General features: G+C 37.6%; 2 protein-coding genes across 3 annotated transcripts; one reads left to right on the forward strand and one right to left on the reverse strand.

The window, feature by feature from the left end:
* Positions 1-450: 450 nt before the first annotated feature.
* Positions 451-5,702, forward strand: LOC122069549 (BTB/POZ domain-containing protein At2g04740). Its single transcript, XM_042633602.1, has 5 exons — positions 451-1,174; positions 3,295-4,054; positions 4,379-4,415; positions 4,572-4,705; positions 5,198-5,702. Exons 1-5 carry the CDS (start codon positions 706-708, stop codon positions 5,532-5,534), a joined length of 1,737 nt encoding a protein of 578 aa, XP_042489536.1. The 5' UTR covers positions 451-705; the 3' UTR covers positions 5,535-5,702.
* A 2,040-nt stretch (positions 5,703-7,742) lies between these two features.
* LOC122069548 (fimbrin-5-like) lies at positions 7,743-24,858 on the reverse strand. Of its 2 annotated transcripts, none has more exons than XM_042633601.1 (15): positions 24,582-24,858; positions 24,185-24,279; positions 23,939-24,106; positions 23,624-23,856; positions 23,346-23,517; positions 23,164-23,202; positions 22,906-22,974; positions 22,651-22,767; positions 21,618-21,829; positions 20,323-20,478; positions 20,041-20,240; positions 9,504-9,661; positions 9,325-9,421; positions 9,030-9,121; positions 7,743-8,330 (listed from the first exon to the last, which is right to left on the reverse strand). In XM_042633601.1, the coding sequence occupies exons 2-15, from the start codon at positions 24,269-24,271 to the stop codon at positions 8,076-8,078; spliced, it is 2,055 nt and encodes a 684-aa protein (XP_042489535.1). In that variant the 5' UTR covers positions 24,272-24,279; positions 24,582-24,858; the 3' UTR covers positions 7,743-8,075. The 2 variants fall into 2 exon arrangements, with proteins under 2 accessions (XP_042489535.1, XP_042489534.1); XM_042633600.1 differs by having other exon boundaries at positions 24,185-24,470.
* Between the last annotated feature and the right edge of the window lie 2,831 nt (positions 24,859-27,689).

The raw sequence follows: 27,689 nt of genomic DNA on the forward strand, positions 1-27,689 counted from the left end.
TTTTTTTTTTTTTCTCTCAAATTCATTTATATAAATGAGGAAATAAGTCTGACTTGTTTTGTTAAAGTCGTTTCTAAAATCATAAATTTTGATTTATATTTTTATAAATGGGTGAAACATAACAACTTTATCAAACATTTTTTAATATATTTTTTAATTTCTAAAAACAATAAAACACAAAAACAGCTGAAACAGAACATTGTCAAACATGCCTAAGTTTTGTACATTCCCAACCATTGTGGGTTGTCATTGACGAAATCATGCTGATGTTGGAGATTCCTCCCATGCAGCAGCCTGGTGATGTCTTTTCACGTGTTACACGCATGGTTTTCGTAAGAAACTCTACAATTTTTTTTTTTTCAAATAAAAAACGGAAGCCCTACTAGTAGCATCTTTGTAGTATACCCCCCCCATGAAGTCCACCCTATATATGCTCTAAAACTAAAAAGTACTTATCTCTTGCTGCGCCCGCGCGACGTTCCCGCGCCCTTGGAGTTTCAGACTTTGGACAGTTGGACTCTTCGGCTGTTCTTCGCCATTGTCTACTGTGATATCCCTCTCAGAAGATGCTTAATTACATGAATTTCATCTTTCATAAATGGAAAAAATCGAAAATCTAGGACACGAAATCATGAGTTTTGACTGTATTCATTGTAATACGAAGGATAGCGAAACCCTAGAACACGAACAGAGAAGTTCCCAGAGATGTCGGAGAGACAATCATGGTCGATCGATTCCGAGCTGGAAGGTATAGATCTTGATCCTGAAGATTTCAAAGCTTCAGTTCCTCTCAAAAAGGTTCCGACCGGCGATGTATTTGAAGCTTCGAGGGCTGGAGATGTGGAGAGACTCCGGTTCCTGCTTGAATCGGGGGTAAATGTAAATGCTAGAGATCAATGGGATTCTGCTGCTCTATATTATGCGTGCTTAGCCGGCCACCTTGATGCAGCTCGGATGCTTCTTGAGAGCGGAGCGATATGCTCCGAGCACACGTTCGATGGCGATCGATGTCATTATGCTGCTTTGAACCTTAAGGTCAGGAAATTGCTCAAGGCTTTTGAAGCTCGGCCGCCTCCTTTGGGGCCGTTGCAGGCGGCTTTGAGAGAGACATTCCTTGGCTGCAGAGCCAACCGTGCTTACTTCGAACAGTCGGATAGTCTTAGCAATTTCCATGGTCTGCTCATCGACTTCCAATTTTGTGTTTTATTTTAAATTTTCTATAATTTTTTGGAGCTTGATTTGATTTGAGCTTTTTGACCTGTTTCATCTCAATTGAAGGACCAATTAGTAGGTACCAGTTTACTTAAAGGATTTTTTAAACCTTTCTTCTCTCCCTGTTACATCTGAGAATGTGTAAATTTCGGGATGTGCTTGTAGCCATAATCACTCATTAATACCAATTACTTAATTGAAATGGAGAGATGGAGAGAGAAAATTGGGAGTGGAGGTTTCAGGTTAAATTCTCACTAGATTAGAACTTACGGGGACAATGGTTTAATGCAATTGGAGAGGGGAAGATGATATTTCATGTCAACAGTTTATTGTGAATTAAATGATGTTTATGTTTTTCAGTGGATATATACTCTCCTGAGGTATATGCTTCACTTTTAAGAGCGGCCACTATTGGAAAAGATTAGATAGGTTGCTGCTATTACCCAAGACTTTGTCATTTAGGGATGAAACTTATGTGCAAAACTCAGATTATCATGGTCTTCCTTCCATTGATGGTCTTCAATGCCACATTCTAGGCCAAAACGATATCGACTCACTGTGACTTGTAAGCTCGTAGCAATCCACACTAGCCTAAGAATAGGAGTGTCTGAAGAAACAATTTATATTGGCTGGATGGAGGGTGTGGCATAGGAGATATTCAGCAGCATCCATTAGCCTACAAATTTAATATCCTCCTCTTTAAGACCATTTCTCATTTATTTTATTACTTTTTATTATTCTAAAACTCAGTATCTACAGTCTAGCTTTTATGTGCCTGGGGGGTAAATTTTTACTTTAATACATTTTTTTGCTTGAAAGGATATTTCCTTTGCTCCCACCTTGTTTCTCCTCACAATTGACAAGCAATAATAATAATAATAATAATAATAATAATATGCTGAGGGTATTTATTGAAAGGAAAAAGTTCAATCTCCTTCTTAGTTCCTGAATTGAGGTCATTTTGAAATTTCACCTGGATCTGAAATAACTTTAAGAAAACCATAATTTGAGATATAGCAATTTAGTTTCGTGTATTCATCTGCTTTAGCTATTGTCTTGTAGAATGTTACTAGTAATCTTGTAAATAAGACTATAAAATACCATCAGTTGATGCTTGTGACATAATGTTCGGTTGTAGTAAATCAATGTGATAAGGCATTGCATGAATTCAACTCGAATCTTAAAATTGGTCCTGTATAATAAGAAGTTTCATGTCAAAACTGTTTCCAGGACATGGTCTTTTTTTTTTTTTTTTTTTTGGAACTCTATAAATGAGGACATTGCTGCCAGCATAATTGCCTTTGATACTGTATCCTCCAAATAGTAGCAGCTGGATGCTGGGCTAGCTATCTTTCATTTTTGAGATGTTCTCATGGAGGAATATATTCTTCACCTTCTGATTGAGAAATAGCATTATTAAGGTGCAATCACTTCGTGCAAGGGACACCTTTCTCACCCTTGGTATTTTTGGTGCATGGGTTCAGGAAAAGAAATGAGTGATTGGGATCAAGGATTGGATTCATCCTGGTTGATCTTGATCTGTATTGTTCTGAATCATATCTGGATCATCCTGTTGAGGATCAGCCAATCCTTAGGACCTTGGTTCTGGCACCCCACTTCAACTACACCAGCAGCATTCAGCATTTGCACCTTTGGTAGCAATCTTGTTTATCAGTGCTGGGGTAGGGGAAGGAAGGGAGGAAGGGAAACTATATTACCAGAGGGAATTGAAAATTTGCGATATTTTAATTGATTTATGTGATCCTTGTCTTTTCATGCTGGCCAAACTTTAGGAGGAACATGAAGTCTTGAACAACCATATAAATTTGAAATTTGTTTTTAGTACCAAATTGTGTTGAGGTTGGTACTTGGTCACCTTTTCACAAGAACGTTTCCTTGACAAATGCATGTTTCAGTGGCATAAAGTTACTGGATAAAATTTGATTCTTTATGACATGATTTTGATGTCCATCAAAATGTTCTTGTTGTGGTATTTTTTATGTCCTCACTCCCGCCTTCTTTCTTTGTCAATACAAATCTATTTAGTGAGAATCTGATATGGGACTATGAATAATTGAGCAGGTACTTCATCCAATGATACATCCACTTTATGTCAGTTTCCTCCCGATGTGGTGTTTTTTGTGCAAGGCAGGCCAATTGAAGCTCATAGAGTCATCTTAAGTGCTCGATCAGGTTTCTATATGAAGAAATTTGAGTCAGATTGGAGAGACCGCAGGGAAGTGAGGTTCTCAAGTGGAAAATTATCTTATCCTGCGCTATACAGCCTGTTCCATTTCTTCTATTCTGACAGACTTGAGGTTGCAGTGGATGACATGGAAGATCTCATACGAATTTGCAAAGTCTGCAAATGTGAAGGACTGCAGAAGGTTCTTGAGAAAGAGTTGATTCACCAAAAATATGCTGACTATAAATCACTGAGGGATGAGGATAATTCTCAGAAACGATTTATCTTACAGGGTCTGTCCCTTCCAGAGGAGGACCAGCTTCCTGCAGCCTTGTATCGAATTCTTCAACGTTCCCTTGCCAAGTCCAGTAGGGAACAAAATCTGGAAAATGCTACTGAGGAACTCATGTCTGGGGTTGGGTCATTGCTGATAAGTGATTGTGGAGATGATCTTGCAGATGTTTGCATAAGGGTTGATGGCAAGATTTTCCGCTGCCATCAAGTGATATTGGCAGCAAGGTCCGAATACTTCAAAGCAAGGTTGTCTCGTATGACTGAATTTCTTGAAGGGACCAATAGATTGCCGGGTTATACTCTTCCATGTATTGAAGAACATGATTTGAGTGCAGAGGCTTTTGAGAAGATGATAGAATATATGTAAGTTCCGTTGTCTAAAATGAAAACTGAAACTTATTACCACTTTCTAGAATGGGTGTCGCGGTACACATAGATGATATAATCAACAGACCCAGTGTTATAAGGGTCTTGTTAAAAGCAATCATGAAAGTTGTTGCTTAATCAGCCATGTTCAAGCACCATGTAGTGCAAAAATTATATTATGGTTGGACCAACAATTTGTTTTATGTGCTGGGTTGAGCACCATGTACATTTTACTGGCTCCTGCAGTAGACACTGAATTATGGTTAGAAAGTGCTATCACTGCTTAATTCTGAATTTTGGGTACTTTCTCAATGATTTCAGGTACACTGATGGTTTGAAGGATATAGATCCAAACCAGGTACGTCATTTGAAGACACTGGAAATCTCTCTTCCTCTCTCTCTCTGTGTCGGTGTGGGTGCACATGCTCTTGCATGCATGTTCATCAGCTTATGCTTGTGTTATACTGATTTCAGCTTGTGCTTCTGCCGTACTGATTGCTTTATGATTGTGCAGGCCGAAGAAATGTTTGATGCTGCTTCAAGATATCTATTATTTCCTCTAAAGCGTGCTGTAGCTGATGCATTGTTGCCACACCTTGAAATGGTCTCCCCTGCAGAGCTGTGCCAATGGCTGATGCTATCAGACATGTATGGTGCTCTATTTTGTGTTTCTTGTTCTTTTCCCATCCTTGATTGATAGTTCGAGTAACAATAACCCTATAATTTTTGTCCTTCTGTTAGAGATCACTGTTTAAGAGCATTTGTGTTTGTGGAAGACTATAAAACAGCTCTATGAACTTTAAGGTACACTGATAAGCTGTACATATATCCCATCAACACATGAACCAAAGAAGTGTGTGAACACTTTGATCGGGCATAGCCCATTGTATGCATAGTTGCCAAGGTGTCACCTTGTTTTTTTCCCTCCTCCAATGCCTAGGGTTGCCTAGACACCATGACAACTATGATCATCTGTAGAACTGGCTTTGTCTATAAAACAATCTCCGTAAAAAAATATTCCTGATAAAAGCTTTTACCCATCTAGCCAGCAACAGATATATTCAGTAGTCATTTTCAGAGAATCCATAAACAGGTCCATTTTTTCCCCTCTTGTACTGAAGTCTTTTGTTCGTGTTGCAGGTATGCTGTTCTAAAGATAAGGGAATACTGCCTTGATATTATTTCTTGTAACTTCGAGACATTTGCTGATACACGTGAGTTCCGGGCAATGCTATTGGAACTTCCCCCTCCCTCTGGAGATTCCTCACTTCGAACCACCCTTCCAAGCGCTCCAGGAGCTGGTGTGAACACTGACCAAGGAAATATTCTTGATGACCTCCGGGATAAGTGGCTTGAGGCTGAAGCTGCTGAGCTTGACAAGAGAGATGAGAGTGCAGCCTTGTTTGACAAGCGGCTGGAGATGCTTATTCTTGTGGCACAACAAGAAAATACTGAAAATGAAACTGATGATCCTTAAAATGCAACAGAACGGAAGCCGTTCCATACACTTTACAGAATAGGAAGTTGGGAGAAAAAACTGTAATTGTTATTCATTTTATTTTTCAGGTTACACATATACAGAAACTGGGAATAGTATTCTGTTGAAATATTTTGAGTGAATCACTTTTTTTCAGGCTGATTATTACGTGATGGTGTTCTTTAGAGAGTAATTTGTTGAGTTATTTGCATTCTCAATGAATTTATGGGATGATGATTAAGTAATTCTTGGACTCCAATTCTTTTTGGGTTAGGCTACAGTTTGGATGTAAAGAAAATTCAAAAAAAAAAAAAAATTTTTAAATTTAAGGAGAGAGACATAAATCAATGATTGTGTCATTATAATTTTTGTCTTATTATGTATTTATTGGGTACTATCTTCGTTTTTTGACATCCAAACATGGCCTAAGGAATTGAAGCATGAAAACAAGGATGCAATGCCATGTGTCTACATATAATCTAACCTAAGAGGAGTTTCTGGCTTTTGGATTCTTTGTAATCCGGATTAAACCTTGATGGAGATGTTGTTTCTTTCCATGATTTAATTTAATTAATAATAATAATAATAATAATAATAATTATTATTATTATTATTAATGGATGTTATCCCCATATCCTTTGTGGAGTGGAAATATTTTCTTTAGACCCTCATAAGCCGTTTCCACTCTGAAGAGGGTGGGATCTCCAAGAAAAGGCAAGGTTGGTGGCAAGGGGATCCGAACCTAGCTAAGATGCTTCCTGAGGTGCTTTATCCACTTTGAATCGATAATGGACCAATCCCCTTGAGGTACTTGAACAGTGATCTCAACTCACTGGTAAATAAAATTACTTTGGACAAAGTTTTCCTTCAACGGTGGAGTAGAAAAATCTCTTATCTACTGGTGATATGACCATGTAAATAGATTTTATGTCATCATTATACTCACCCCTTATCAACGAAGCTAAAATTACCCTTAACTAATGTAATCCTAATAGAGTAAATATAGACATTCCTTCTTCGCCACGGGTGCAAATAAACTTGGCCCATTGGGTCAGTCCCACCCCTAAATAGCCCAAACAGCCTGACCTTTGATGTAAGCCCAGAAATTTTAATCCAAGCACTGCTCTAGGCCAATATAAGTGAGGTTGGGCTGGTCCAATGTACATTTGAGTAATAATTTTCAATTTCTGAAGTCTTCAAATCATTTTTCATCCTCTTATTCCTCTATACTGCATAAATTATGTTGAATTGTTGCATGACCAATGAAAATTGGACCTCTTTCTCATATCTATCTTATTATTGTATTTATATTTTTATTGATTATAGTTTACATATAAAATGATTTGGGTATCAAGAATTAAATTGAAAATTGTTGGAAGAGGGCTGTGTATAAGGAAAAAGAAATAATCTAGCTGTATGGCAAGGGTTAGACTACGTACATTACAATCCTTCCCAGACCCTGTAGTGATGACAGCCTTATGCACTGATGTGACTTTTTTGAAAGATAGCCAAACTAGACCCAAATATATCTTTTAAAGGATTAAAAAGGAGAATGTGATAGTACAGCCGCCTCACACCAGGCTTGGCCCAACTATTCTCACAAGGCAGCCTCACTGAGCCACCTTACATGTGGTAAAAAAAAAATAAATTAAAAGAGTGCAATCTTTTTCTTTTTTTCCCTAAAAAGTGCACTTGTTCACCTTTTATTCCTAGAAGTTATTTAATTCAATATTTAATGTAGTGTAAAAAGAGATTTTCAAAAAATTAAAAATTATTTAATACATTATACATATGACATAATAGAGTTTACTTTCATTGAAAATAGAAGTGTGTTATCTTAAAAAGGCAAACAAATTAAGGTTATAACTTTGTTAAAAAAAAAATTATAACTTTTTAATTGACCACTTCAACTATAATAAGATTTTCCAAAATTAAAATGAGTTAAAAAGTCAAATAAAAGATCTTGGTTCAAATTTTTCACATCATCTTATCACCTATTTTAGAACAGGGGTGTGTGTTTGTGCAAGTGCAACTGCATGTATTGTGGACTTTATTGTGAGAGGGTCAATACTGGTTTTGGTCCCAACATCAGACCGCCCCAAAAAGAAGTCTGTATAGTTACAATAAATTCAGGAACAGTAATTTGAAGCCAAATCTGATGTGTACTGCTGAAAGAAACCATCAAACAAGTAGCAACGACTCAGTACATGGGAGCAGTTTGTTCTCAGTATTATTACTCTCACTATTCAACCCCATGAACATAAAATTTGTCAAAAGAATACACCTACACAATTGCAAATTCTAATTACAAAAAGAGGGGGGTGGGGGTGGAGGGGGAGGAACCCATATACTGCTCAAATAAAGAATAATGATTTTACAAGACTTTCATTAAGAATTACAAGTACTCTCAAAAAAATACCTGTGCATCCCTTCCCACAAAAAAAAAGGAGGACCCAACATTTTTTACTGCAAAAAAATATTCATCTCTCTGTATCTTCTAGAAATTAGAAAGAAAGGCCGTTCTGATTTAAAATTCATTGGTCATTCTTCGATTGAAGCAATGTCATTTTCAAGCTGCGAAGATGCCACGGATGCAGTATCTGAAGTCGCATCATCTATGGTCATATGTGAGATCTCACCTGCTAATACCCCTCCATTTACTTCATCCACAAGAGATGCTTGGGGTGAGTCTGAGGCAGAGGTTTCGGCGGGGGATGAATTTGATTCTTCTGCTGGTTTTTGTAGGCTCCAGTACATGATGCTGGCGGTCAGAGTGAGGATCATCTTTTGGTTTACCTGCCAGAACAACAGAATATTAGACAGTTGAACCTAGAAAGATCAAACCTAGGCAATCTGTCCACCCAAAATAAATGTACAGGTCCACTACGATTGCAACTCAAACCTAGGCAATTCCGTCCACCCAAAATAAGTGTTCGGGTCCACTAAGATTGCAACTTGAACAGAAAAAATAAAAATCCTTTTTTATAATAAACAATAATAATACCAATAATAACAATTAGCAATAAATAACCCCCATCTGATCGGCCTGACTAGATATGTGTATCTGATCAACCAAAATCCACATGGCATATCGGATGGGACCTAAATTTTATACAGTTAGATCACTAGGACCCCTGCTAACATGCCAAGTTTCATCTCAATGGTGTTTGCCAAGTGGAAACATAGAGCTTAAAAATCCAGGACTATGGGAGAGTGCACAAAAAATGGTTGGTGTACCGTAGGCACACATAGACATACATGGAGATGCATGCCAATACACAGGGAGATATGGTTGAATTTGAGTATGAAATTTGGCATGCTTATCCAGACTGTCCACTGTCTATCCAACGGTCAGAATTGCTACATCATTTTGTTATGTGGCAGCATCTGATGGGACACTAAGATGAGCCCATCTACAGTGGACCCAGAAGTGGCAATTTCCCCCAAGTGGTTTGAGTAATAAATACACTAGTCCATCATAAATATGCTCTTTACCTCGATGATGTCTTCAGGCAATAGGAAAATAGAGCACCCAAGCTTTCGTGCAACACTGATTATATATGTGGCATTCAACTTCTTTTCTTCATCTGGCATTTTTATAACAGAAAAACAGTCAGTCATTTTAATTTTCACTTCCACTTCCATTTATCAACTATTAATTATTTATCAAGATGGGAAATTTCATTCTACCCAACATACACAATTCCCACAATTCCCAAGATAATGGGTTATCACAGGAACAGACATCAGTAAAATGGAAATTAACCAGCCCAGTTGCAGGAAATCATACCAGTTTCACCCTTTGTAACAAGGTTCCAGTTGACTACCCTTGGCTCTACAGCACTAAGAAGTTCAAGGAAGAATATTCCATTTGATAGGTTCTTATCCTGAAGAAAAATGCCAGTAGACTCAACATCAATCACAGTTCAAGAATTAGGGGTTAATCAAATAAAAGTAAGGTTCCTTTACCTTAAAGCTCTCCATCTGAGAAGTTCTGCCTGTTTTCTTCACCTTGTTATTTACCCAACTTAGGATATCAGCATCTGTAATCTCCTTCCCTTGGGAATGGAATCTCAAGTTTTTGAGGAGTTGGAGCATATTAAACCTCATCAACTGCCATAAAAATGCTGAGAGAGACCAAAAATTTCAGTAAAATTGGAACACAGAACATACGTATGACAAACATGATTAAATGCTTCCAGGTTGCATTGATAACTTTTAAAACTAGAGTTTATTAGGAAATATAGAAGCTTACTTTCTATTAAATAGACAAATAACTTGGTTTAATAACGAACTGAGATGTTGATTTATGACATGATGCTATTTTTGTGAAAATGCCCGAATGCCAATGCCAGTTTATTCTGATGAACTTTTTGTCAGAGAAAAGTTACCATAATATAATGATTCATTTATGGAATGCCATAGCTCATAAATTGTGGTCGCCAAAAGAAACATTGTGACAGAAAACTGTGAAGGTCATTGCAATTTGATAACAGTCAAATTCTGCAGTAACACCCTTTAATCTTGGCAAATTAAAAAAAAAAAAAAAAAAAAAACAGAGAAATAAGCGCTATGATTTGAGTCCAATTGATGGGTTCCTAGAAGCCTAGAGTTACAAGGCTCAGATATCCAATGAAATAACCGGAACCAGTAGGTTAAGAAACCACATTACAGGAGATTTTTAATAACATAAAATCAAAGAATCAGATTTAGCCAAAATTCTGGTCAAAGACTCTACTTGGATGTGCGAATATAATATCAGAAATCAGGCTTGATCCAGTGGTCAGATTCTTAGGATATGGACGTTCCTACTTGAGGAAGGAATTTTCAATTCTGAGAATCGATATAAAATTCAGACAAACGAGATTGGAGATAAACTTCAGTATCAAATAATAAAATTCAGACAAACGAGATTGGAGATTAACTTCACTATCAAATAACAAGCCTAATAATAGCCAGATATATGAGGTCAAACTTAGCAAACAGAAATTAAAAATTGATTAAACTGAATCAAACTTGTGGTAGAAAAACAGGAAATCAGGCCAAAGATTGAAATTTGAAACCATAGGAAATTTAAGAACAAAACCGATGGCCTTTAGTGAAAACAAATCTGAAATCCAATTGCTGGATTTGAGGTTTCAGAAAATTCTAAGTTGTAGGAATTCACAAAACCAGAAGAAGATTGGATTTTTTAAGTTTGAACGGAATCAGAACTTCAAGAGAATCTTCAATAGAAGTTCAGCAACTCAAATAAATCAGTCAAGTAATCAGATATAAGTCAATAACAAAGGTGTGCAGGAAATGGAAAGTATTGCTACTAACCTGGAACCGAGGGAAAAATAGTGAAGAAGAAGGATATTGTTAACAAAAAGAATGGGAGAATGCTTGTGTGTCTTTGACTGATCACACAAGTCCCCCATTTATAATATAAAATCAAGATAGAGTATGATAGGAGTACAATAGAAAAATAAAGCATTTACAATTATACCCCCCAACCAACCGCCCCACTCTAATTAGGGTCGGTGGAGGGGGGAAAACCCCAATGTGCCCCTACGGCACACTAATCCTTATTTTAACACTCCCGCTCAAGTTGGTGCATAGATGTCACACATGCCCAACTTGACTAAACTAGGATGGAACAACTTTCCACCCAATCCTTTAGTGGACACATTAGCTAGTTGATCACCAGAATTTACAAAAGGAACACAAATCAAACCAACATCCAACTTCTCTTTGATGAAGTGCTTATCAATCTCCACGTGCTTGGTTCGGTCATGCTGTACTAGATTATGAGCAATACTGATAGTAGCCTTGTTATCACAATAAAGCATCATAGGAACACCAATATCATCCAAAAGTGTACGCAACCATAGTAACTCACAAATCCCATGTGCCATGGCACGAAATTTTGCTTCAGCACTAGATCTAGCCACCACATTCTGCTTCTTGCTGCGCCAAATGACAAGATTCTCTCCTACAAAGGTACAATAACTAGAGATAGACTTCCTGTCAGGTGAGCCAGCCCAATCAGCATCTGTATAAGCTTCAACTCGGAGGTGATCAAGAGGAGATAAGAAGATCCTTTTTCCTGGAGCTGACTTCAAGTATTGTAAGATACGCATAACAACTTCCATATGAGAGGAATAGGGATCATACATAAACTGACTGACCAAACTTACAACCACAACAATGTCAGGTCGTGTATGTGAGAGATATATCAGTTTTCCGACCAACCGTTGGTAGCAGCCTTTGTCAACTGGTTCACCCTCCTTTTCCTTGAGCTGGCTACTAGCTTCCATAGGAATATCATAAGGATGACAACCCAACACACCTATTTCGGACAGTAGATCAAGGATGTACTTTCTTTGAGAGAGAAAGATTCCTTTTGAAGACCTGGTAACTTCAATTCCAAGAAAGTACCTTAACTTTCCAAGATCCTTTATCTCAAATTCTTTGCCCAGAAAACCCTTGAGATGATCAATCTCAGTGCTATCATTTCCTATTAACCACGATGTCATCCACATAGACAATGAGTATAGTAACTTTTTCATCAGACCTCTTTATGAACATTGTGTGGTCAACATTACTTTGCTATAACCCACATATGTCATAGCCTTGTGAAATCTTCCAAACCACGCTCTAGGTGACTACTTCAAACCATAGAGAGCACGTTTCAACTTATAGACCTTGCCTTGAGTTCTTGTGCTAGAGAAACCTGGTGGAATTTCCATATAAACTTCCTCATCGAGCTCTCTATGGAGGAAAGTATTCTTTACATCAAGTTGGAGTTCCCATCCTAGGTTCACAACACATGAGAGTAACACTCGCACAGAGGACAACTTAGCAACTGGTGCAAATGTTTCCTAGTAGTCGATTCCATAAGTCTTGAGTAAACCCTTTAGCCATAAACCTTGCCTTGTATCTATCAACAAAACCATCGATCTTCTGTTTTACCACAAACACCCACTTACAGCCAACAAGTCTCTTCCTAGGTGGAAGAGCCACAAGTTCCCATGTAACATTCCTTTTTAAGGCATCCATTTCTTCCTCCATTGCAGCCTTCAATTTTTTTCTACAAGAGCTTCCTGCCAATTCTTAGGGACACAAATAGATGAAAGAGAAGACACAAAGGCACGATAGGAGGGGGAAAGGGAATCATATAAAACAACATGAGATATAGGGAGTTGAGTACTGCCTTTTCTGAGGCAATAGGTTGATCAGGAGAGATTATACCTGAAGTATGAGGCTCAGTTGGTTATGAATCCAGGGCTGACGAAGAGATGTGTAAAGGTGCTGTGGTAGTGGTGATGGTCTGAAGTTGCTTATTTCTGGTGTGTCCCCTACTATAAACTTAAAGAGTGGAGTCATCAATTTGTCTTTGGAATTCACCAATAGTTCTCTGAACAGGAGTCATCTCCCCTGTGTTGGAACAAAAGGAGTCATCTCCCCCTGAGTTAGAACAATAGGTGCTGCCCCTTCACTATCTTGTGGAGCATGAGGATCCTGAGGTGATAATGATGGGTATACTGGTGGAGCAAGCAGATTCAAAGTCATCTCTTCTTCACTAGTAACTCCAGACTCCCCCTGAAGAGGTGACAATAAATAATAACTAACAAATTCATGAAACACAAAATCCATTGTTACTATTGTACGTCGGGTAGGAGGATGGTAACACATGTATCCTTTCTGTGTAGGAGAGTAACCTAGAAAGATACACTTCGTACTTCGAGGTTCCAATTTTCTTAGTGAATGATGATCTCTAGCATAGCAGACACACCCAAAAGTCTTTAGAGGAACCAGGAAGGATGTAGTCCCTTAAAGAACCTCAACAGGAGTTCGATAGTTGAGGACACGAGTTGGCATATGATTGATTAGGTAGGCTGCTGTGAGGACATCATCACTCCAATACTGAGATGAAACCTGTCTAGCATCATCACTCCAAACTGAGATGGAACCTGTCTAGCAAACATCATGGCTCGAGCAATATCCAGCAAGTGCCTAATCTTGCGTTCAACCACCCCATTCTGAGCAAGAGTGTTAACACAGTTTGTCTGATGAAGAATCCCATGATCAACTAGGTATTTTTTAAACTGACCCTCCATGTACTCTTTTCCATTATTAGTACGCAGAATTTTCAGAGTTGCATTGAACTGAGTCTGAATCATTTTATGGAACCGCTGAAAACAACCGAACACTTCACTTTTGTGCTGCATCACATAAATCCAAGTAGTTCTAGAGTGGCACTCAATAAAGGACACAAACCACCTTTTCCCAGAAATAGATGTTTGACGAGATGGACCCCATACATCAGAGTGAACCAAATGAAAAATAGAAGAGCTTTTATTTAAAGGTAAATAATTGGAACGAGTCTGTTTAGCCAGAGTATAGACCTCACAAAAGAGTTCATCCCTAGCATATGATTTAACTAAATGCGGAAATAAAAGAGATAAGGTCCCAATTGGTGGGTGTCCCAAACGGCAGTACCATTAAGTCAATTTAGAAGGAGCAGAGTGTAGCTGATGAGGTGTTTGTTGATGCTACAGCAGTAGGGAGACAACCATCATCAAGTAAATAAGGACCACCCTACACCTTACCACATCCAATCGTCTTCTCTGTTTCCAGATCCTGGAAAATGCAATGGGAAGGAAAAAAAGTTACTTTATAGTTTAGGTTCTTAGTAAGACTACTAATGGATAGCAAATTAGTAGTAAAATTAGGGATATGTAAAACTGAGGACAGAGGTATAGAAGGAGAACACTTAATAGAACCCTTTCCGGAGACAGATGATAGGGTGCCATCTGCTACCCTAACTTTATCTCTGCCTAAGGTTGGTGAATGCTAGTGAAATAAATTGGAGGAACCAGTCATGTGATCAATCGCATCGGAGTCAATGATCCAAAGAGTGGAGACGACCGATGCACAATAGCCACCACATAAAATACCTGGGCGAGCAAAATTGGAACCTGAAGGGACTGAATTGGCAAGAGTTGAAGAATTGGAAGCCTTAAGCATACGTCTGAAAGCCTAGAGTTTCTCTTAGGAGGGTCCAATATCAATTGCAGGAGGAATGTCCACAGTCTCAGCCTGATGGGCTTTAGTTTTGCATCAACCCCGAGCACACTTTGCCTCAAAATCAGCAGGTTTTTCATAGAGCTTCCAACAGTTGGCCTTGGTATGGTATGGTTTGTGGCAGTGTTCACATCTAACAATCTCCTCGGTAGAATCACTAGTTCGATTTTCTCATTCAGAGGTAATAGTGAATCCAGTATGTAGAGATGATTTTTCAGTAGTAGGAGTATGTAGCATCGAGATATGGCGACATTCCTCTGTATAAACCATAGCAAAGGATTGTTCCAGAATAAGGAAGGGAGATTTGCTAAGTATCTGAACATGAATTTGATCATACTCGACATTTAAGCCCGCTAAGAAATCATATACCCTAATTTTGTCCACATGTTTGGTGTGAGCAGTAATGTCTTCAGCATTTTTTGGGATGATAATCAGCATAATGATCTAGTTCATACGATAGAGCTCGAAGTTCTGCATAATATTTGGACACAGAGTTCCTACTGGGTAGTGGTACGAACCTTCTTGCAAAGTTCAAATAACAGAGCATCATTCCCTAGTTTCCTATAAGTTTCCTTGGCAGCAGCCCAAATCTGAGAAGCAGTATCTATTATCTAATAGCAAAAAATCCTCGAGAAATAGATTGATGAATAGAACCAATCAAGTAAGACATTACCAAGGAGTCATTAGTGACCCATTTATCCTGAGGGTTACCCTCATCAGAGGGTTTCTTCAATTTCCCTGTAATGTGTCCAGTGAGACCTCTACTAGCAATGGTAAGATATGTAAATCTAGACCAGACGAGGTAATTAATTCTGTCCAATTTCACAAAGCTAGTCCCAAAAGGCATATAGTCATTGCGACTTTGTCCATCAGACCCAGAGGTCACAGTAGTAACTTCAGACATGATTGAACTAGTAAAAAATCGACAACGAGAAAGAGAAATACCAGAATTTCAAAAATCAACTGTCAGAAAACGTCTATACTTGGATCGAATTGCCCAGTAAGGGTAGTGAGGTACTCCAAATAATATTAGGCTTAATGAAGAACTTCTGAGATAAGCTGGGAGAAAACCCTAATTATCAAAGAAGATGGGAGATTTGATACAGAGACTTGGCAGATGGGGCCACCAGTCTGGTCGATCTCCTCTGTAATGGTGATGATAATCTCCTCAAAAATTCAGCCAATTCAGAGGAGGGAAGGTGAAGGTCTCTAGAGAAAATGAACACTTAGATCAGAAATTAGGCTCTGATACAATGTTAACAGAAAGAATGGGAGAATGCTTATGTGTCTTTAACTGATCACACAAGTCCCTTCTTTATAATATAAAATCATGATGGAGTCATGATAGGAGTACAACATAAAAATAAAGTATTTACAATTATACCCCTGCATCCAACCGCCCCACTCTAATTAGGGTCGATGGAGGGGGGAGAACCCCAATGTGCCCCTATGGCACACTAATCCTTATTCTAACAGATATGAATCAAGCTTCTCACTCGATCCTAGACAGGAATCCCACCAGCCTTACCTTAGCATCTCACTAAGGGTACTCCTGCATCGCACATCAACTATTCTGAATCTCACAAAACACAGAGGTAAAAGCCAGCTTCATTTATAGAGTAAAGTTGTGGGGAGGCTTTACATCAATTGATAGACACTAGATAGGATGTAGTATATTGACCTTAGAATATCCAGAACCAAATAGGAAACAATCCTTCACTAAACATGAAAAGAAAAAAAAGGGAAAAGGTTCTTTGAGCCGCCAGCACAGGGTATGCTAGCATCTGTGTCTCTCTCTTCTTCACATGAAATTACCTCACTGCCCTCCAATGCACCAAATCTCTTTGTCACACATCATTGGTGTGCTCCCCTATGCCGCTTGCTTAAAGAACCCTCTCCACAAAAAAAAAAAACAGAACGAGGATTAAGGAAACAAGTCTCCCATTAGCAAGCCATTAAAAGAATCATTACCTATCTAAGACTCAAGCAAACCAACTTAAGCAATTAAACCTCCATACCATGGGATAGTATTTGTCTAAGTTACCGTGGGGTGTCTTTTCCCATTGTAATTAATCAGCCTCTTCAATTCTCTCAGTCTCCCTTTTTTCTCCCCGCATCTCTTTCTTTTCGGGTTCAGATATTCAGTGGTTTTACTTCAGATTTAATCACATGGTACTCCATCAGTCTATTGCCAGCAACTAATCACCTTTATAATACTTTTTGAATACAATCATAAAAGGAACAAAACACTTACTTAGCTAACAACTATCCTAACCACAATGAGAAACTACATCTAATTACAATGGGAAATGACACCCCACGGTAAATTAGACAAAAAAAAAACTGTAACCTAAGACTATCCCACGGTATGGAGGTTTATGGACACCCATAGACCCCCAACCGATACATATATTAATCCAGCCTTTATAAGGAAACTGAAATATATAAAAAATAAACAACTGACCCATACTAAACCCAACTATTGGGGTGAACCAGCACCGAACCATGTCTCAGTTTTGAACCAGTAATGGCTCAAAAAAGAACCGCAAGCTACTTTTGTGCCCTGGTTTTACCCTGTGATGTTACTTAAACAAAGTACCTCTTATCTGCATCACCAATACTTCAGTTGATAGAACAGCAGATAATGGATAAAAAGGCACCTTTAAAACAGTAATATGTAGAGGTACAACAAAGAAAGGCTCACCCACAGCAACATCAGACTTTCAACATCATATTTTTAAGAATTGCATAAGGTTTCTTGGTGCTAATACCAGTTGTCCATGTGGAGGGCTAATATGGCAATTATGACCATTGGATATCTAGGGAATGGTCTGGATTGCCACGTGTCAAATTTCAATCTCAAATTCAATCATTTACACTTGCATGTGTAATGTCCATGCACCCTTTTCATAGTCTTGAATTTAAAAATGGTTTGTTTTGCCACATGATCAATTCCGTTAGAGCTGAAACTTGAGATGTGAGCAGGGGAACTTGGAGTCTACCAAATCAGAAAATTTCAGCACCATCACCTGCCTCACAGTGTTAGGTGCCCACCCATAAGAATTATCCTGGGAGATCACCATGATAATTCCCTCCTTAGATATTGTTCTTTCTATAACAATCACTGCAATGCTTAGATAAATAGAGACAGTAAAATTAACTTCTTCTGTTAATTCTAGATTTAAACTAAAACAACATTATAGAATAATCTTCTATCAAACTAGTTGACTAATGATTGGCTCTTCCTAAAAGACTAGTGAACTTTCAAAATATCTGAGTTTGTGAACACATCTACACTCTGTTGTTAAACTTGGAAAAAAGTTAAAGTACTTATAGAACCGGAAATAAGAAAAAGGAAATTTCAAATAGAGAAGAGGAAGCAGGATATTTAAACTTTTAGCAGACAGGTTATCTCTTAACTCAGAAGAGGAAGAAAAATCTTAACAGGTGAATGCATTACTAAACCCTTATTTTTGTGACCAAAAGTGTCATTGTTTATCCAAGTAAGCCTTTAAAACGGAAAGTACTTGTGTTAGCGAAGGAACAAAAGTTCCTTGTACCTCTGGAATAACGATGGAAATGGCCTCGCTATGTGTCAACTGGGACAGTCCAATTGGGAACCTCCGGGATGGAATATAAGCACTTAATTTATGCCCATATCTTGCACTCAAATGGCTAGTTAATATGGTTATCTGATAAGTTTTTCCGAAGTTACCAAAAAAGGAAACAGTGGGAGAAATGATACAATCAGAGGAAACAGGAAATACCTCCAAACTAGATTACTATGCTTGGTTAGTGGGAAAAACCTCCACATGGAAATGGAAACACCACAAATGTGATCATAAGAGAGAAAATGTGTTTCAATGTAACTGTACCCTTTCTACTGCCATCCTCCTAGGGAAGGCTTACCAACGTTGAACACTTTAAAGAGATTAGTGGATGAATTTACAAAGTAGTGTGTTGGATAAAATCATAGCATCTATGCATCAGAAGTCCTTCCATAGCTCTGAAACCAATTAATGCAGTTCTAATCCTGAACCATTGAAATCCAGTGGGAGATCAGCTTGCCACAGGATTGCAAGAAAAATAGGACAAACAGAATTTGAAAAGAAAACTAACAGAATAACAATAGGTCTCATTTGACCAACAATCAAGTCAAATGGTCTGATTTTAGTGTAGGAGACTTCTGCAAGTGTGATCAAAATCTGATGGTCAACACTTATGGAGTAATCATACTTAGGGAAAAACAACTCAAAAACTGCAGCATTGATGAACAGAATTGCGACTCAAACAAAGATCAACAAACGCTCCACTAAATAATTGAACAATGAACAGTAACAAAAATGGAAACATAATTTCCAAAAAAAAAAAAAAAACCAGATATCTGAAAATTGTATGAATCCTAGTTGCATTGCATTAGGATTTCAAATTTTAATTGCAAAGTTCCGATTTGAAACCGTCACAAGATTCAGAACTAACAGCTGAATAGAGAACTGAAATGAGAATTCAGATCAATTTTAAAACAAGAGATTTGGAGAAATCCAAGTTGAAGTAGGAAACTAGAATTCAATGGGAAAAATAGGACTTTTTTTTTTTGAAATGGAAACTAAGTAGAAATAAAAGAAAAGACAGAAGTTCTATGATATGGTCAGGAATCACCCCTGATCTGCAGGGATGAATCACCACCAATATCCAACCTTGGAATCGCCACCAAGGGTTCCTGGACTCACCACCATAAATCCTACTGAATCACCACAGCAGGAAGCATTCTGAATTACAACAGAACCAAAGGCAATAACCCAAATTCATTACTCAAATTCATGTACAAGGTTGTAGCCCCTTACAAACTTATATAGAAGAATTAAAACAAACTCAAACTTAAAAAGGAAAGACCTACACCAATCTTGCTTACTGATTAGGTAACTTAAATAACTAGGAAACTGAAATAACAAAGAAAAGAGACTGAAATAAGGCTGGACTCTTAGAGACCTATTCCAACCTAACTAAAACACTTCATCGCAAATAAAATAAGAAATAGAACTCCAACTAAACTAATTAATAAAGGAAATCCCGTATTCATTCCTTCTAGCTATTTTGCAGGCCCATTAAAGTGGCCTATTACAATAAAAACCCATTGGACCAAAGGCACAACATATAGAGAACCCAACGATAAGCTTATTACCACTAAAATAAACTCACTTTTGTGTTTTATTTGCATCATCAGTATAACTGGCTGTGTGATACTTATACATGGGGGCGAGCTTCCTGCTATCTAATCTCACACTCTAAATATGGCACAACTTCAAACAGTACTATACCAAATAAAAATACTGAACAAAGCAAAATAAAGACATGGGTCAAATGAGGCAAATATGAGCAAGTCAGAAATGGTCGACATAATTCTCCTGACGAATGTGTTTAATATGAAGAAGCTTACCAAGTGTGAGCTTCTTATTTCCTTGTACAAAATCATTTCCAGCTACATTGACTAGGGAGAATTTCAATTGTTTCCCGATCCTAATAACTTGATTGCAATTCTCTACTTTTCTGAACGGCATCTTAATGGGAGGTTTTGTTGCCTGCTTCCAGTTAACTGATCCTGGAGACACCTTATCAAGTACTTCCAAAAGGACCCATCTGCAAGTGTAAAAAATGATGCCCATCAAGCAAGATTCACTGATGCTTCAAAATTTTACATGTCTAGAAAATACAAGCTCACCCATTTCTGACATCCTCAAACACATTATTGACATATGAAGTAATTCCAAGACTATTGATCCACAGTCGGAAGCATCTCTCTTCCCTAGATACTTGCACATCATCCGTCATCATCTCCGCAAAAGAGATCTTTTTGTCATCCACTGACAGGCCATTTCTGCAAAAGATATCCAAACCCTTATTACTACATTCCCATACTTACTGTAAGAGAACAAGATACAATTTGACAAAAAGCAAAGGAAAGGAAATATCTGATTTTGATGTTGATGGACAGGCATATATTATACAAGGATCAGTATGATAATAATCAACGAAATGCTGAAGCATCCCCAATGCATAGGGTTAGGATCAAAACAGAAGCAGTAAGTGGGTGTGGGGTGAAAGCAACTTCCATCTGTTCTTAAAATATATATATATATATATGTATAATGAATTTCTTGCTAAAAATTGCAAAGTGGGTAAGGGGTATGCTAACCAATTGTCACTTAAGTCCTCAGAATGCAAGAAGTATGAGAGTATGGATAAGGATTGAAGGATAAATGTTTCTAAGTTGTGCCTATGCATGGGATTTAAAATCCTCTTTTCAGAAGGCCCCATAATGAGATCCTTCTGTTTTTTCGTCTTAACTTTTATCACCACCACACCATGTGATCCTCTAGGTTTTAAAGTAATTGCATTTCCCTAGTAATCAATTATTCAACCCCCCCCCCTTTGTTTGTTCTTTTTTACTTTGCCCTTTTATTGTATGCCTTTCCCTCCAATGCCCCAACCCCTCTTCCCGAGAGAAGGTGCTGTGACATATAGTGAAATGCTTTCAGTCTGTTGAGAACCCTGAAAGGATGATGTTCATGTCACACAAAGGAAGGACAGCTTTATCCCTTTCTGCTACCCAGATCCATGTGGGAATGCAAATGACCCTACCAATATCAGCGACAAAGAGATGTCTACCATTACACAGTCCCAAAAAAAAAAAAAAAAAATGCAATGATACCTAATAAGGTAGAACCAATATGGTAACATACATATTTGGCATATATACCCTTGACTACAGAAACAGATGTAGCAAGGTAATCAAACTTTCCCCATGCAAAGCAACCATATTGAAGAAGCAATTCAGTCTAATAACTTGGAATTTTAAGGCAAATGTCACTGTCCTACACAGCTACACTAACAATTTTACACATACTCTATAACTTAATTTTGAAGGACCATAGCAGTCTTGGTTTAAGGGAAAGGTAATACGCAAAAGGAATAACAAAGCATAAGAAAAGGATAGAAGACAATGTTCTTTGTCACCTATGATGGAAGATCTGTGCAACAAATGTGAGATTCAGATTTGCTGAGCCTTCATTAATGTCCTTTGGTGTTAGGTATCTTTTACAGTCCATCCGTTCTGCATGCTCAAGTACCAATTTTGCTCTTTCAGCTGGATCCTTAGTATCCAAGGTACCAGGGCTACAATGCTCAGGGGCGAGAACATTAAGAAGGTAAGCATAAGCCTCTCCATCCTGCACATGCATAAACTCATGCTAATTTATATCATTCATAAGAGAAAATTTCTACATCTTATCAGAAAAAAGTGGTTATAATATCGCTACTCAATAAGTTGAGTATTCAACCATCAGACCTGCTTATGAAATGTGAGATTTGCAGGCCAAAGGAAAGGAAGTACTGTGACAAAAATTAACAGTAATATTTAAGAAGTTCGGAGTACGTATAGCCCAAAAAAATAATAATAATAATAATAAAATAAAATAAAAGTGTTTGGACAAATGAGGAAATTTCATATGTTTTAAGACTTTAAGTTCTGGATGAAGTAGTACAAGGCATGGTGGAAACAAAGTTATGAGCTCTGATTATATGAACACAAGGTCATTAAGAGGAAGAAATGTTAGTATGGAATATTCCAAAGTAGCTCGAGGATCTTGTTAAGAAATACTTCTGGTAGCTAAGCTCCAGTCTCCATCCTCTTCTGCTCCATTCTGCTTTGGAAACCTACTATCACCTTTTAGGATTTAACGTAAGAGATAATAAATCAAAAAGAAAAACAAAAATGTAAGAGATAATGAAACCAAATTATTCAAGCACAAGCTATCCACCAATCAATGTAATCAATGTCCCCCTACACATTTCCTGTTTGTATAACCTATTTAAGTATTTATGAATGACTTTGGCCTGGATTTGGGACTCTAGGTCCTTGTAAGGAGAATTCAGTGAAAGCGTGCAACCAAAGTTCCAATAGCACCAGATTCTTCATATTTCTGAGCTTGTCACCTTAATGATGCCTTTGCTAATATAAAATATGAAAATCAGTGAATATTTTTCTTACCTTTACATCAGAAGAAAAATTTGTAACAGGTTTGTTGTACCCTGCTTTTTTCAGATGGAAGTTCATCCAACGTAGTAAGATTTTTTCAGGGGCCAAACTCATAAGCTCCTCCACCTCCTGGTCAATCAACATTGATAAAGAGCATATAGTAATTTTGCCTCTCAAGAAGTATATAAAAATATTTAATTAAAAAGAAAAAAAAATTACACAATTCCAGATTCAGAAACAAAGAGTGGGGCATTGATGTATATTTACGTCGCTGTCATCCACTAATTCCACCAGTTGAGGTGTCTTCTTAAGGTTGAGGTCCGCTAACAGTTGGATCTGACATCATCAAACCCAGTGTGCTAACATTAGTAAAATGCAATTGTAAAAAGAAGTCTATATCAACTAACTCATTGAATTCTCTGGGGCTGATTTTGGATTGTAAACCTTTCCCACTATCCCATTTTGTTTGGTGTCCTAGAAAGATTATGTTTGTACTGTCAATGCAGAAGAAGTTCAGGCCCTCACCTTTATGATTTGAGAAATTAACCCAAGTAAAAGATGCGGCTGCAGAGAAAGAAATATGTATAAAAAAAAAAAAGGAAGGAAAATTAACAACAAAAATGAAACTTGAGGAGTCCTCAAATTGTTAACAAAATACCGACGAAACTCAAATTGTGTAGTTGGAAATAAGAATTGGCTGAACTAACCCTTCCTTCAACCAAGTCCTGTGTTCCAATATTAACCACCGTGCAGCCAATAGCCTTTGCAGAATTAAGGCAAAGGGTATGGTTTTCATTCCTTTCCCAAGGATTCAGTACTCTCTTGGTGTTAATAGCTCGTTCATCTATTGTCCCAGGCACCGCAATATTTATCAACTTACTGTAACAAGGCCATTGGGTGCATCAACAATCAGAAAAGTGATGAATAAATCAAGAAGCAAGTCGAAACAGTGTAGAAGATTGTCACATAGACCCTGCATATATACCAGAGAAGAACACCATCTTTCGCAAGATTAAATAGATCATTAGTAGCTGGATCCATAGGAAGAAAATTCTTCAGAAATGGATCATCTCCAAGGTAAGTATTGACGTGGACAACATAAGAAGCCTTCTCTGATTCGCTTATTGTGTGGAGAAGGGTGGTGGTCGTGGCCTTGAGGAATGATGACGAATTCTTACCCAATTTGGCTGAAGCTCGGGATTGTAAATTCAAAAATGCCTGCCCATTCGATGAGGTAAATCAAAATCATCTCCATTCTCATCCATTCAACTCAAACCAAGGAAGAGAAAAATAATCTCACCTTTAAGAAGGCTTCGAAATCGATCTCATCGTTCATATCAAAAGACTCCCTCAATATAGCAGAGATCTGCTCCTCAGTGAACATTTTATGAACAAGCTTCAATTTGGCCATTACAGGCGGCAAATCTCCAACGGTCACTTTACCCGATTGACTCCTTAACGATATAAACTAGAAAGAAACATAACCGAATTCATATATAACCTCAAATTAATAATGCGCCAGCAAAAGAAGATTGGAAATACCTACCTTGGATTTCAGCCCACGAAGCTCGACCTGAGTGAACTGGCCCTGAAGCGATGAATCAGACAGACGAACACCCACGAAACTGGACATCTTTGCGGCTGTTTCAAAACGTAAATGGGGTTGTGTGTGGAAGAAGGAACCGCAAAATTTATTAACAGGACTCTTATTAAATCTCCAACGATGGAATTGAATGAGAAACACCCGAGTCAAAACAGGAATTCAGATCCATATTCTCGATAGAAGAAAAAACCCAATTGAAAGAATGTCCAATGTCATCATCTTTCTATTGCTGATACCAAAAATAATCTTTGTTGGTCATAAGAACTTCGTCAGAGAAGCGAGAAAAAAATGAAAACCCAGAACGGGAAACAGAGAAACAGAGAGGGCCCAGGAGAACAACCTGTTAAAATCAACGAATCATGTTGAAGCCGATGTATTGACTGTTCTTGAGATAATCTTTCTTGCTTGTTAGAATAATGAGAAACAGAGACAGATTAGAAAGAGAAAGAGAGAAAGAGAGAGAGAGGAAGGAAGGATCGATTTTCCTTCGATGAGGGGCAAAGTGAGGAGAGAAAACCGTATTGCCTTCGGACCCGCGAAGACTGTGGGGGCCAACCTAGAGAGAATGTTAGCTTGGAGGAGAGATCCTTTTAGAATTGCAGGACGGCCCTTGCGACTTGCGACTTGCGACTTGCGACTTGCGGGGCACAAACACAAAGGCTTGAATTGTCAAATGGCATGACCGGTGGCAATATGAAACCCATAAAAAAAAATTCTTGATTTTCTGTTTTAAGCATGGTTTTATGAATTGGGAATCAGATCAATGAATTGGAATCAACTGTAACTAATCCAGATTCATGTCTAAAATTAGACCCATCAAAAAAATCTTGATTTTCTGTTCTAAGCATGGCTTTTAAGAATTGGGAATCAGATCGATAAATTGATGGATTTAGATTAGAATCAAATGTAACTGATCCAAGTTCATGTCTAAAATTAGGGGTGAGTGTCAAAACCTAATACCAATCGAAGAATCGAGTCGAACGGATGAAAATAGAACCAAATTGAAACCAATATGAATTTATTGGATAATGTTTTCCGTTGAAGTTTTGTGAATCTGCATCGAGATTAACCAGACATTGAATCAAACCGTTATAACTCAATAAGAAATTTATAGCAACCCAAAATTCATTAAGAATTTTTTTTTTTTTTCATTCATAATTTTGAATAAACTGATAAGAGAAATCGATTAAAAGAAAATTGAAACCAAATATATAGTAAATTAATAAAAAAAAAAAAATTTAACTAAATCAAAACTAAACTGAAAACAAGCCAAAACTGAACCAACCTTATTGATTCATGTTTTGATTTCGATGAAATCGAATCAAAATCGATCCGAGCTAGCCATTTAACACCCTTATGGTGGATGTAAATGGATAGTCAAAATCCGAATTTGAATCCACATTCATATCCGTTCAGGTGTATTTGTATCCAGTTAAAGTGTATCTAGATCCAAATCTAAATTATCTCATCCAATTATATAATCAACTAATGATTTTGAGGGTTCTTGAAGTTTATATAAGTTATAGAGATTGAGGAAAAGAGTTAAAACAATTCTTTTTTTTTTGGTGGATAAATATATACTACCCAGTAGAAAGACAAATTACAGCCCCAAAGAAGGGGAAGGGGTGGGGAAACGCAAAAATCCCAAAATCAATGAGGAGGATTGTTCCTGATGATAGAGCTAGAGAGCTCCTAATAATTTACAATATGACCGTTTCTAAGAGTGGGATTATAAGTATAAAGGATCTTAGGCATCTTGGCTTTGACATCAAAGAATATGGAGTTCCAAATATTTTTAATGGGGCGGGAGTTGGAGGACAATTTCCTATGATTTATTTCCATCCAGATCTAGTTAATGGTTACACAAAAGGCGAATTTTCCCACAATATCACAAACTGATTTTTCTCGAAATGTCATATCCATCCATAAGTCATAGAATAAACAGATGGATTAAGAGAAAATTGTATTCATTAAGGGAAGGAATGTTCGGACTACATAAGCCATAGAATAAATAAATAGTCACAAATCCAAATTTGATCCATATCCCTAATCGTTTAATGGTATCCAAATCTAGCCAAGGAGCCGATACAAATTTGATCTATATCCGACCCATTTACATAGCGAACCAAAACCCTAAAATTGATTGTATTTGGATATAAGGACCGATTCTAGGGTTCTGGTACCGATTCCGGCCATGGATACTGGAATCATTCCCCATTTCATCCATTAAAACTTGGTTCTAGCAGGTTAGAGTTGTCATATTCTCACCTGAGAGGATGGAATCAACTTCCTCCCACCTGGGTCATACTAAACATTTCGTTTCGGCTTTTACTATGTAGTTTTGTTGGGGAAGGTGAGAGAGATCGGTCCCACGGTTCACACTACAGTTATTCTCATCCTTTCCAAATCATACCTTTATGTGTAGTAGTTACTTGGTGCTCTCATCTCTTTGAGCCCTGAACCCATTTAACATAACACGTGGTAGACATGCATCACGCTGGGACCATTTATTTGGAACTTCAGTCATATATTCGATCAAACGGTCCTGATTTGGTAATTTCATTGCCTGTCTACTGATGTCATGTGAGGTCGACTCCAGAGACAGTCAAATACTTCATGATATTTGTTTCAAAAAAAAAAAACTTCAGGATATTTGTGATGAGCACCGGGCCCACATTGTATCACGGGAAGGTGATGATGCATGGAATTGTAACGTGTGGTGATTAAGACGTGGTGGGGTCATCTGAAGCGTGTACATCACTATGTAGTTATAGTGGCGTCCTATGGTATATTAAGGCGAAAGCAAAGAATAAATTTTGTTTAAAAAGATAGATTAATCAAATGATGGGTTAATAATGAGGAATTAGTGAATCTTATCGGAGGTTTAAATCACATCAATCATCTATCATGAGTTGTAAACTCCGAACAGTAAGGATTTTTTTTTGTTAAACCTGAAAGTAAGGAATGGTTTGCACTTCCTCTTCTCTTCTGGGAGAGATCTCTGGAAGTGGGGACCATCCAACTCTCGTGTTCACTTTTCACACTAGACACTTTCAAGGGTCCCACGCTCTCCCCAGAATATAACTCACAAAGATGCTAGTATGTAGGGGTAGCCTGGGTAGGGGTGTCAACGGGTCGGTTAGGCCCGTTTTGGTCCGGGTTGTTTTAGTATGGAAATGGTAAAATTGAAATCGAAGCAATTTTAGATATTAACACCTCTACATGGGGCTGTCAATGGAACAGGTCTGATCGGTTTTGGTTAAGCCTAGTTGGTCGACATTAATTTAAGGTTTCAAATTATTTTTGCTCGTTTAAGGTCCTCTTTGGTATCATTTTTCTTTTTTATTTTTATTTATAAAAATGATTTTAGCTGCATTTGGTATCATTTATGGAGCTTGTTTCTATTTTAAAAAAATTGGTAAAGCACAAAAACCAAAAAGAAATTAAG

The sequence above is a fragment of the Macadamia integrifolia genome, unplaced genomic scaffold (genome assembly GCF_013358625.1).
Source record: "Macadamia integrifolia cultivar HAES 741 unplaced genomic scaffold, SCU_Mint_v3 scaffold635, whole genome shotgun sequence".
Classification (NCBI taxonomy): Eukaryota; Viridiplantae; Streptophyta; class Magnoliopsida; order Proteales; family Proteaceae; genus Macadamia; species Macadamia integrifolia.